At 37.0% G+C, this 12385-nt stretch overlaps 1 protein-coding gene across 1 annotated transcript; it reads left to right on the top strand.

The window, feature by feature from the left end:
* Nucleotides 1-2203: 2203 nt before the first annotated feature.
* Nucleotides 2204-10383, top strand: LOC145419374 (sterile alpha motif domain-containing protein 3-like). Its single transcript, XM_080292625.1, has 10 exons — nt 2204-2320; nt 3347-3431; nt 6102-6216; nt 6551-6739; nt 6824-6911; nt 7767-7928; nt 8040-8249; nt 8717-8882; nt 9730-9809; nt 9961-10383. The coding sequence occupies exons 2-10, from the start codon at nt 3350-3352 to the stop codon at nt 10261-10263; spliced, it is 1395 nt and encodes a 464-aa protein (XP_080148751.1). The 5' UTR covers nt 2204-2320; nt 3347-3349; the 3' UTR covers nt 10264-10383.
* The last annotated feature ends 2002 nt before the right edge of the window (nt 10384-12385 follow it).

Genomic DNA, 12385 nt, shown 5'->3' with positions numbered 1-12385 from the left:
TTTTAGTTTCTTATACCTATATCTTAAGTGTCTGCTGACAAGTTTCAGAATTTTCTGTTTGAATGTAAGAAAGTTATTTAGTAATAACTGCTAATACTGGTTTGCTAGATGTGCCCTTGATGATTTGGAATAAAAAGACTTGAGCTAATTAACCCGAAAAAGCTAGCCACATATAAGTTACACATTCAGAGCTGTCTTGGATTAAACATCAAGGGATGTTTGAATGAACCAAACTTTCAATATTTTAGGGGATTTCATTTTTTTATGCTTTTATGATTCTAAAATAATAAAATATGTTTATTAGCATCCTCAAGTTTTTCATGTGCAAGCTAACAATGAGGATTATCTTTTTAATTAAGAGAGGCTAATGAAACGGAAAAAATAAATAAGCTTTATGAAGGGGAATATTATGCTATTTGTTTAATTTATTTATTTATTATTCTGAAACAAAGAAACACAAATAAGCTGCAGGATTGTGAATGTCCCCATTTAGGTTAAAGTGGAGTGTATTCCCCAAAAGTCATAAGCATATGGCATACTAATGACTATAGTTGGATATGTTGCGGGATTTTTTTTTCTAAAAATAGTATCATGTCCCTTTTTCAGTATAAATCTACCCATGAAGTCTGTAAACAATTTATCAATGATCCCCACACTCAAGTAAGGGTCTTCTGTTGTGTGACGGCTGTATGCGGACAGGAATAGGACCCAAAGGTGCAGACTCCAGAGACAAACTTAAACCGAAACAGCTTTAATGCTGAACTCAAACATAACATAACTGGAAAAACTCAAAATAAAATAACACCACTGGACTGACAAAACACACAGCAAAATAAACGGTAGATCGCGACACAGACACAGAGAAACACAGAGCTAAAATACACAGAAGGAGCAATCAGGGAATGGGTAACAGGAGGGAAACACAGCTGGGGCAAATCAGGCCTAACGAGACAAGGGGAAGCAAAACCAGACACATTAACATCAGACATGGACTTTCAAAGTAAAACAGGAAACCCATAACACAGACTGAACAAAAGACACAGACTCACATGCAGGCACTACAACAGAGTAGGGATGGCACGATACCACTTTTTTATTACCGATACCGATATCATAAATTTGGATATCTGCCGATACTGATATAAATCCGATATATCTATTTTTTAAACTGTTTTTGTATAAGTTCAAAGTCAAATTTAAAAAGACAGAACACTAAAGCTATTCTCTTATACTTGCATGCAAGAAAAAGACTGCACCCAAAATATTGCTCAGTTCAACAATGCATATCTCTTTATTTAAACTTTAGCACTGTTTAGCTGTCACCACACTCAGAAAAATTAGGGTTCTTACATGGTTCTTCTGATGTCTCTATGGTTCTTTAAAGAACCATCATACGTCAAAGAACCTTTTTATTTTGAAGATGGTTCTTCAGCTATTACAAATGGTTCTTTAAAGAACAAAAGGTTCTTCATCCTTAGCTATCTGAGTTTGTTGGTGTAAAATGGCATAAATAATATTCACTTTAATGAGGGTGTGAATTATACTGTGTGTTTTGTTTGTGTGCGGAGGGGGGGGGGGCAGATGGTGGGATACTGAATATTCAAATTAAAGTTAGAAACACTTGCTCAAAAATATTCTGGTGGCAGGGGTGGGGGCCAAAGCCTGAAGACCCCCAGCACCCACCCTGCAAACCCACTGATCACAAATAATGTGGTAACAGAATATAAAATTTATTATTAAGCCGTTTATGAATATGGTGAATTTATAAATTAACAATCTAAACAATCCATTCGGGGGATATTAGACAGATTCAGATACTGATCTATATCAGATCTCTCTCCCGCGCGCGCTCTCTCTCTCTCGCTCTCTCTCTCTCTCTCTCTACATATATATATATATATATATATATATATATATATATACACAACATATATCATAATGATAATACTAGTTACTGTGAGCTTTACAAGCTACCCAGCAGTATGTAAAGTCAAATTATAAAATAATATAAGTAAATAATAATTGCACATGTGATCTGAGTACTTGTTTATCACTGCGCAATTTATTATTATATGTGCCAAGCCAAATAAATGACAGGGAGAGAGAGAGACATGGAGAGTGAGAGAGACGTTAGAACACGTAGTACAACCAAAGGGAGGGGGGGGGGGGCAACTGTAGGGATGCGCATGCGCACACAGATCGCGCGAGCCTTGAACTTTCTAACGGAAAGAAAACTTTCTCTCGGACGTTGCCAGTGGATAACAGTCTTCAGTACCTGCTGGTCTTTAAAGGATTCTGGATTCCTGGACTGTTGGAAAAGGTAAAACATTTTCATAAAACCTTTTTATTGTTTTGTTTTTGTTACTCGTCATTGTAGCTTGCTGTTAATGTTGTGCTAACAGTAATGGTTAGATACGTTAGCCTTTGACGTTAACGCAGTTTAGTATCTGGTATAAAGAACTGTTTTCCTAACAAAACCACTGTTACAATTAAGTGAAGGTGCTCCCAAATAATTTGGCCTGTAAAATATGTGGCTATATTGCGTGCTGCGTACATAAACTAATGTCAGCTAGACAGATATTAAAATCAATAATATGGTTAAAGTCACCAAAATGGCGCCTGAAGCCTGTTGTGTGAGCTCTGTGTCTGGTCTAGAAACTCAGAAATTCAGTAGCCTGTACTTTGAATTGTGGAGTAGCTGTATAAAATACAGCAATGCTTAAGTGTTTTGAATAAATAGAAATGTGACACATGAGAAGTTGTGTCTTTGACTGTTACTGTAGAACTTATTTTCAGAGTAGTTGACAAATTATGCTCCAGTCATTTGATGTTACCAAGATAATGTCCGTTTTTATTATAGTTAAAAAAAAATTATGTACATTTCATTTATCCAACATCATATATTAGGCAAAAAAGAGGTCATTATACTAACAAGACCAGATAATCCAAAGCATAAAATTATCAATATTTATCTGAAGAAGGTTTAAAAGTTAGACTAAACGGTGGTATAGTGGTTAGCGCTGCTGCCTCACAGCTAGAAAGACTCTGTTCAATTCCCAGGGTCAACCGGGTGCCTTTTTGTGTGGAGTTTGCATGTTCTCCCTGTTTCTGTGTGGGTTTCCACCCACAATCCAAACATACATATCTGAATGACGACCCTGCCATGGACTGGCAACCTGTCCAGGGTCTACCCCGCCTAAAAAAAACAGCTGGGATAGGCTCCAGCACCCCTCCGATCCTTATGATGATAAAGCGGCTTGGAAAATGAATGAACAAAAAATAAATAAATAAGTTTTTGATGTCACAGAATAAAACAATGTAATGGAATTTTGTTTTGTTTTAACAGATCATGGCTCAGCAGTGGACTGTTGGAGAAGTATCTCTTTGGCTTGGGGAAAATGAATTGGCAGATTATCAACAGGTCTTTGTAGGTGAGCATTTCTATGGATGTGCCATATCAGTGTCCACAGTGCTCCACAAGAAAACCAACATATGAAAAACTGCTGAAACATCAACAGATATACCATGAAAGTGAATGTGGATTCTTCATTGTCTGCGGACTAGAAGACTGTCCCAGAAAGTTTTTGTCTGTGAAATCTTTGAAAAATCACATAAGGAAGAAACATAAATATCAGAAACAAGGATTAGAGTCTGCCCCAGACTGTGACCCTGTCATCCAGGAAACTGTTGAATTTCCCAGATCATCTGAACGAACTCTGAGTGAACTTGTAGAGAACTTTACAGAGACTGTGAGAAAACAACTGGCATTGTTTTCCTTGAATCTTCAAGAGAAAAGTATTGTAAATAGAAAAGTTCAAACATTTGTTCTTAGTGAAGTAGAGTCACTTTTCAAGTATTTTATTGAAAACTATAGGGAGATATTTTCTAAATGTTTGCAGACTCTTAATTTTGATATATCAAGTTTTCATTATATTGATGACAATAGTTTGGTAGAACATTGCTTCAGTGCAGTCAGCAACGCATATCAACTAGACAGATACTGTGTTGAGAAATTAAACTTGATTGAACCTGTTGAATGTATCCTGGGAATAGATCCTTTTACTGGGAAACAGGACACTTTTCAGTATATTCCACTTCTAAAAGTCTTAGAATTAATATGTAATGATCCTAACATTTTAAGACAAATTTTTAGGCCAGAATCCCGTGCTCCTGAAACCTTAACAGATTTTAGTGATGGGAAAATTTACAAAGAAAGTGATTTTTTTAACACAGACAACCCACATTTGAGAATTCAGTTGTACAGTGATGAATTTGAAGTTTCTAATCCATTAGGATCAAAGAAACGTCTACATAAAGTGTCTGCATTTTATTTTACTTTGGGAAATATTCCACCAAAAGACAGATCTGTTTTAAGACATATTCATCTGTTGATACTTGTCAAACATAGGTTGGTGAAAACATATGGATTTGAGAAAATATTAGAACCATTAATTTGTGACCTACAGGTTTTGCAAGAACGTGGATTACGATTAAAATTTGAAGACAGACAGTACTGCATCAAAGGTGGTCTGGCCACAATATCTGCAGACAACTTAACCTCTCACACACTTGCAGGTTTTAGCTGCTCATTCAGTAATGGTAGAATATGCAGGTTTTGTATGTGTCATTACAAGGACCTGTCTAGGATCATTAGTGAGGGAGATTGTGTTCTTAGAACAAAGACTGTTCATGCATACCATCTGCAATGTGTTGAAGATGACCCCCACTGTAGGTCAGTGTATGGTGTAACTGGCCCATGTGCCTTCAACAAGCTGTCATATTTTGATACCACAAATGCATTCCCACCTGATTTAATGCATGATTTTCTTGAGGGGGTCATTCCTCTTGTTTTGAAGTCTGTTGTAAAAGCCTTGCACGAGGACAAAACCGTTACTATCCAAGAGGTGAATGACAGCATAAGGACTTTTAGTTTTGGACAGAATGACTGCACCTCCAAACCTGCTCTAATATCTGAGAAGGTAGCACTGGATGGAAATATCTCTGGAACTGCTGTTGAGAAATGGACATTATTTAGGACTCTGCCTTTCCTCATAGGCTCCAGGATTGAAAAGGGTAACAAGTTTTGGCAGCTTTATCTTTTGGTTCGAGAAATAGGAGAGATTATTCTTGCTCCAACCATCAGCACTGACTGGATTAGTAATCTACATGAACTGATCACTTACTTTTTGACAGATTTCATCAATCTGTTTCCTGGTGTGTTTACACCCAAGCTGCATTTTCTGCTACATTATCCTCAGCTCATCCTTGATTATGGGTCACTCCGCTCTCATTGGTGCATGAGGTTTGAAGCCAGACATCAATATTTCAAGACAGTAGCAAGAATCACCAATAACTATATTAACATTTGTCAGACTTTGGCAAAGAGGAATCAGCTTCGTCAATGCTGGGAGTGGCAGCCTGAATGGATCATCAGGAGCGATCATACACAAGCAGCAGTTAATAACTTATCACTTCAAGAACTTCCAGTGAACTTGCAGATTTGTTTGCAAAACTTGGAGACAGCCGTTACTGTGGATGAGAAACTCTGGACAAGTAAATGCATCATTTTAAACTCTGTAAAATATGCAGTTGGAGATTTCTTCATTTTGGAACTTGTGCATGCAGAGCAAATTCCACTGTTTGTGAAAATAGTCCTGATTGTGTATATCAGGGCCAACTGGTTTCTTGTTGGAAGACTTTTCACAACACTGGAGTTTATAAGACACCTTCAATCATACCACATCAGAGAGACTGATGATCTGTTGATATTCAAGCCTGGGGATGAGGTAGACTTTCATGCTTTGGACGCATACAGATGTGATGGTCAAGACTTCATTACACTGATCCACCGACCTTTTAAGGCAGTCCATACCAAAGTTAGGTAAGATACATCCTAAACCATGACTTTTTAGTTAGGAGTTGTCAACCACTGTTAAAATGATTTTAACCACTTTTTGGCTATTCCACAGGTCTGTCATCATCTATAGTCACTAATGAACTCATAGCTGTTTTTTTAGTAATGTTTTATAATATTTTTAATCTTTATCTTTGACATGCTCATTTCTGTTTTGATCGTGTCTTATTGTTTTTCTGTGCCACAGACAATGAAATCGATGGATCGACACTTCTGCAGATGACTGAAAGAATGAGTGAGCGTCTTTTTCCAAAAGTGAAAGACCAAGTGAAATTTTTGTCTGCTGTAGAGAAGCTGAAAGAGTGAGTCTTAAGTTGACTGGTTGATTCACTGAATTGTACATTCATACAATCCAGTGTTTCCCCTCCCCTAGGTTTATGGTGTTGGAGGGTGGGGGGCAAGGGGTTGACGCAAGCCCTGTTCTGTTTCTCCAGCGTTGATGTGCATCACACACCCATTTACTTTCAAATTGAAATGTCACAGCCACTCTTACTCTCTGTTATGATTCTGTTTCTGTAGTTCAGCAGCTGTTATTGTACGTTTTAAATATGCGGATATTCCTGATGCAGGACACAAGGACACGCATATTCATGTCTTGTAACAAACTCTAAAAATACTTCTTACTTCTTCTTGCAGTGGAAGGCAACACAAAGAAAAGCATACTGTGTCAGCACTCCAACCTATGTTTAACTGCAAAGTGCAGTTTCCTCCAGCTGTGCTCACTGCGTTGACCAATAAAGATGCAGCACTAAAGTCACCCACCAAGAACAGACTCAAAAACATGCTTATTCAAGCACTGTTTGACCACTTGAGTAATGAGACAATGTAAGTCTATATATAATTAAGATTTGATTCATTTAAAATACAGTATGTACATCAGAATTTAAGTTCATCATTCAAAATTTGCAGGTATCCCTCTCATGTGCAGTATGTAGACCTTCTGAGGACTGTCCTTCTGAGTTTTCCTTTTTTGAAGGAGAGTTATGGCTCTGGATATGTAAGTATTCCTGAAAAGCAAACATTGATACAATTGTCCAACAAATTGTCTTTGAATTGCCCAATTATTGGCTAATGAGTGTAACATGCTAACATTTTCATTGCTACATATTCAGAGGTTATCTGTTCCCTTGTGGCCACTACAATACAAGTATTAGTATTGTGATTTTTGAGGCAGATGTCGTGCAGTATGGTCAAACAATAAATAAAATATCAATTGCTCTTTTAAATTAATTGTTTCATTTCTCTGTGAATTCTCAAGTGAATGGTGTGAAATTCAGCATTATATTAGCTCTGTTTGCCTTTGTATCAGGATAGTGTAGTTTTTGTATTTAAAAAATTAAATTTGAAAATAGGGCAGGGATAGCTCAGTAGGTAGTGTGGTTATCCCATGATCGGAAGGTCGGGGGTTTGAATCAACTGAACGGCTACCCTGAGGTACCCTTGAGCAAGGTACCGTCCCTACACACTGAGTGAATGGGTTAAATGCAAAGAGAGAAATTTCCCTGTGGGGATCAATAAAGTATACATTATTATTAAAAGGTAGAGGTATTAACATATAGACTGAAAGATCATGACGAGTATGCTTGTAGGACATATTGCCATTAATACTTTATCTACCTTTTATAGTGTATTTAGCCAATCTAAAGTGCTCCAAACCTTTATATCATGTGTTCGATCAACTCCTAAGAGTTAAAGAAGAGATCTGTAAATAGGAACTAATTAGGTTATGACATGATTACAGCAAACCTACCAGCTTTATGTCACTCAAAGTTTTCTGGTAAATGTCTTGCATAAAGGGAGGACCTAGTTGCACCTATTTATGAATAATTAGTTACATTTTTATCGTTTGTAGGATGCTCTGCATGAGTCTCTCAGGAACAAGTTTAAAAAGGAAAGAAGACCACTAGTAGACGTAGAGGAAATTGAAAAAATGAGACAGAAATACTCAGTTCCAAATTCAGGAAGAAAAAGATCATCAGATATCCAGCCCTGTATCCTTTTGAAAAAAACCAAGGCAAGTTAAATATGCTCAATGTTTGTTTGCCATTTTAAATTGTACATAAAAGTTAAAAGTATTGTTTGTTTGTTTTTTCTCTCAATATTTGCTAAACTTTTTAATAACCAGGATATCAATCCTCTTGACGATGGGGAGGATGAAAGGAGCACCGACCAACATGTATCAGTGATTAAGCAAGAGTGCCAAAAAACTAGGCCAAATGTGGATGTCATTCAAACGCACCTCAGGAAAATACAGAAGTACAGAACACACTACATTCTTCAGCATACTACTGAAGAGGTTCTACGAGAATTCCCATGTCTCACTATCCCTGTTGTGGTGAGTGTTTTATCAAAAACTGCAGCAAAAAACAACAATAACAATAGTGCACAGCAAAAACATGAATATGTACTGATGTGCTGCACATTTATACAGACTTCTAATAATCATGTACCTACAGGACAGGCAAAGTGACTGACTCAGCAGATTTCATGAGTAATAAAAGTACACTAACAGAACACTAACAGAAATTGCCACATTGACTATGTCTTTCTCTTTGGTTTTATTTTCATGCTACAGGATAATTTTGGACTAATCTGATGCCAATGATAGTTTTTTGGGAAGAATAGTCTAAACATCCCTTTTGCACAGCAATGTGTACTTGAGAATTAAACTAAACAAATGCAAAATTATAATTTCTTCTCTAATGATAATTGATGTGTGAAATAATGATTGTTCTGGTTTGCTATATAATGGTATATATTATGGTACAAAGCTAATATGTATATGTTTATCCTTTATTTTAGCTTCTTGAAGAGGCTTCCATGTTACTTAAAACTGATGTGGACAAAAAAGTAATCCGAGGATTCAGTAAGTTGGCAGCGAAGCTTGTGTCAATAGCCCCAAACAGCAACCTTAAAAGCCTCTGCTTAAAATCTGTTGATGAGAGCCAGACAGACACTGACAGAAAAGGTGAGGGCACTTGGCAATAATGAGCAAAAACAATTTTAACTCCTATCTCAGATACCACTTTTTAAGGTTTCACATACAGCACATTAGTAAACACAGTGTCCCTTACAACAGCGGTCCCCAACCCCCGGGCCTCGGACTGGTACCGGTCCGTGAGTCGTTTGGTACCGGGCCGCGAGAGTTGAGGCTCAGGTGTGAAATGTATAGTTTTTCAGGGTTTTTATCGGTTTTCAGCGTTATTTTGTTATCGTTTTTATCGTTTACTCTGTTTTCCTGGGTCTTTTCACGTGTGTTATGAATAAATTTTCTTTTTTTCGGTACCGGTACTAGTTTTATTTTGTTGTATTTATCCGCGACACCTTAAAGGCCAGTCCATGAAAATATTGTCAGGCATAAACCGGTCCGTGGCGCAAAAAAGGTTGGGGACCGCTGCTTTACAATATCCACAGACTGACATTTCTCCTGTCTCGTCTCTGCAATGATGTACTTTAAGATTTAACTGATATACCCTCGATGCTATATGTATCTCTATGAAGATTTTCAGTCATTCACACAATGTTTATCCCAAAAAATGTTCAGTGGCAGCTAGACTTGCTCTGCAAGTTCTTTAGGACTCAAATTATTTAAAGCTAGCAACTTACAGAACTGAACAACATTTTGGGGGTTTTGTATAAATGCTTAACATTTACACTGAATTACACTGAAAAGTTAATTAGGTATACATTTACTGCACTAATGCTTATGTTCTGCAAGACATTCAACTCCTGATAAAGGCACTCATATGGCCTTTACTGCTTTGTATTAACAAAATTGGCCAGAAAATATTTACATATTTCTCTTTATTTTTCAGGTCAGATGGTAAACACAGCTGTTCTTCTCCTGCCATCTATTTTCAAAGAAAATGCCTCTCGTCTCTTCGTCATAAATAAGGTAAATTTATATATTTTTTGGTATGGTGAGAGGGGGGGGGTCTTGAACAAATCCAGTATTTTACAGGAGTTTTATACTTTCATTGGGACAGCTGTTGTTTATACTTATTTAAACTATACTCCTCATTTCAAGAATTTAATTTCTGTTTCAGGATCCACACAGCCCGATACCTACAATCGTACTCAGCAGCAGTGACGGCAAGCCCTTGAGTGATTCAACTGAGGTCAATGTCCAGATGGATGGACAAAAAATGATTCTGGACAGTGGGGAAATGGACATTTCATTGGCGATGGGTATTGTCTTCTCCCTGTACCATGTCTACAATGTTGCCTATCCAAGTGAACTAAAAAAGACATTTTGCTTTTTGGAGGCATTTGTTCTCAACTTGGGAACTCTGACTACACCTGTACCAGTAGCTGTGCAAAGAGTGGCAAATGCATTAAATATCTCCTAGATTGCCAGCATAGTGCAGGTGAGAGACTGAAATTGTCCCAGTGTGGACTAACAAAGGACCATGAGTCCCACATTAAACTTAACTTACATAACTTAAGGCTGCAGTTAATTGATAATTTAAATAAAAAGATTGTTCTTGAAATAGTCTTACTGAAAATGCAAACATGCTGATAAAAATGTGTTGTTTAATTGTCTGTTATGAAAGTATTGCTATTTCTAATGTAAAAATTGTTGTTTTATCTATAGTATAATATTTATATGTATTTATAGTAAAGATATTTAATTATTACTGTTTAAATGACTTGTATGCTATTATTAGTAGTGGTGTTGTGCTTAGCATTAAAATGCCTTTTTGTCTTTTTCTGTAATACAAAGTGCCAATAAACCATTAATATATGTGCTTGTATTTATTTTACCCTACTCAAATTCAATTTATGATACATTTTATTTTGAAAGATTTAAAATGGTTCTTTAAAGAACCACCCAAAAAAGGTTCTTTAAAATGGTTCTTTGAAGAACCATTTCTTTCAGTGGTTCATTGAAGAACCTTTAAAGGTGCCCCAAAGAACCATTTCTTGATGGTTCTTTGGGGCACCTTTAAAGGTTCTTCAGTGAACCACTGAAAGAAATGGTTCTTCAAAGAACCTTTGTTTGAAAGGTTCTTTGTGGCACCAAAAAAGGTTCTTCTATGGCATCAGTCTAAAGAACCACTTTTTGTTCCAGTTGGCACCTTTATTTTTCTGAGTGCACTATCAAAATATCCATCCTGAAAGTGCGCAACATAATGCAGAACTTTAAATGTCGAAGTATTTAAAGTAACATTCATCAAAATAAAAGTGCAACATTATGCAGAACTTTAAATCTCAAAGTATAAAGTAACATTACAGTTTTTCTCAAATGCTAAAACACATTTCACAAACGTTACCACCAGGTCCCCCAATGTCCAAACACAACACCCTTCTCTAAAGCTACATAAACACAACCACACCTTCCCACTGCAAAACTCAAACTCCCACACCAAGAGAGCAGCTCGAAGCTGTCAAAACTATAAACACTATACACAGCATTACACACTACAGCAAAACAATTGAAAACACAATGCTCAATTTGTGAGAAGGTTCTTTGTTTCATAACTGCCAATGCATATTTTAGAAGCTATACAGTAACGGATCGTCGTAGATCTCTGCAGAGGATTAGGCATTTAGATTTGTGAGTTTCATATGAGTAGTATAAATCTATAGAAAATCCTGCATGTACGTACACTACTGTAACACAACTCAATGCAAAAACAGAATCTATTGCACACAACAGTAATCTTGAAAACATGAACAGGGTGTGAAGTTTTTTTATTTACGTTATTCACACCACACACACACCACAATCACTGTGCGGCATCATGTCGCTGAGCTGTTGCTCGCATCTCGTCCGTAATGATGGTGCGAGGTTGTCTTGCTCTCCCTCCTGGACCTTCTCCTCTCCCATGTTGGCCTTCTCCTCTTCCTCGTTGGTCGCTCCTCTTCCTCCTCTCATTTGAACTCCTCTTCCTCATTGGCCTGCTCCTCTTCTTCCAGGGCCAGCTCTTCTCCCTCCTCTGCATCAAATTCCTCTTCCCCTGACTCTGCCTTCATCCATTGTGTTTGTTTGGAACCTTCAGCATACTGTGCACTCTGAACTTGCTTTTACATGTGGGTACAGCATTAGCAACAAGTGTCTTCAATTTTGAGTCACTGTGTGTAGTGAATGACGCCAGGTGTGTTCCCTGTGTTCAAAGATTGGTGACTGTGGCAAGCATTTTGCATCACATGGGCTTTCATTTGAGGATATGAGCAGAGTTGTTTTGCAACATGTGTTTTAGCAAGGAAAAATGTGTTTAGATTTATGAGTACAGAGGGTTGTGTTTTGTGAATTGTGTCTTCATGTGACATGTGTTTATGGTACTGGAATATGGTGGCTACATTTAGTAAATGTGTTTAGACTACTGGTCATTTGGGTTACAGGATTGGCTTTTGTGTTTTAACATTTGAGAAAAACTGTAATCAAAATAAAAGTGCAACATTATGCAGAACTTTAAATCTCAAAGTATTTAAAGTAACATTAATCAAAATAAAAGTGCAACATTATGC

Source organism: Astatotilapia calliptera, chromosome 18, assembly GCF_964374335.1.
Source record: "Astatotilapia calliptera chromosome 18, fAstCal68.1, whole genome shotgun sequence".
Classification (NCBI taxonomy): Eukaryota; Metazoa; Chordata; class Actinopteri; order Cichliformes; family Cichlidae; genus Astatotilapia; species Astatotilapia calliptera.
The sequence above is the reverse complement of the archived record's forward strand: the minus strand, read 5'-3'. Positions and strand labels throughout refer to the sequence as shown.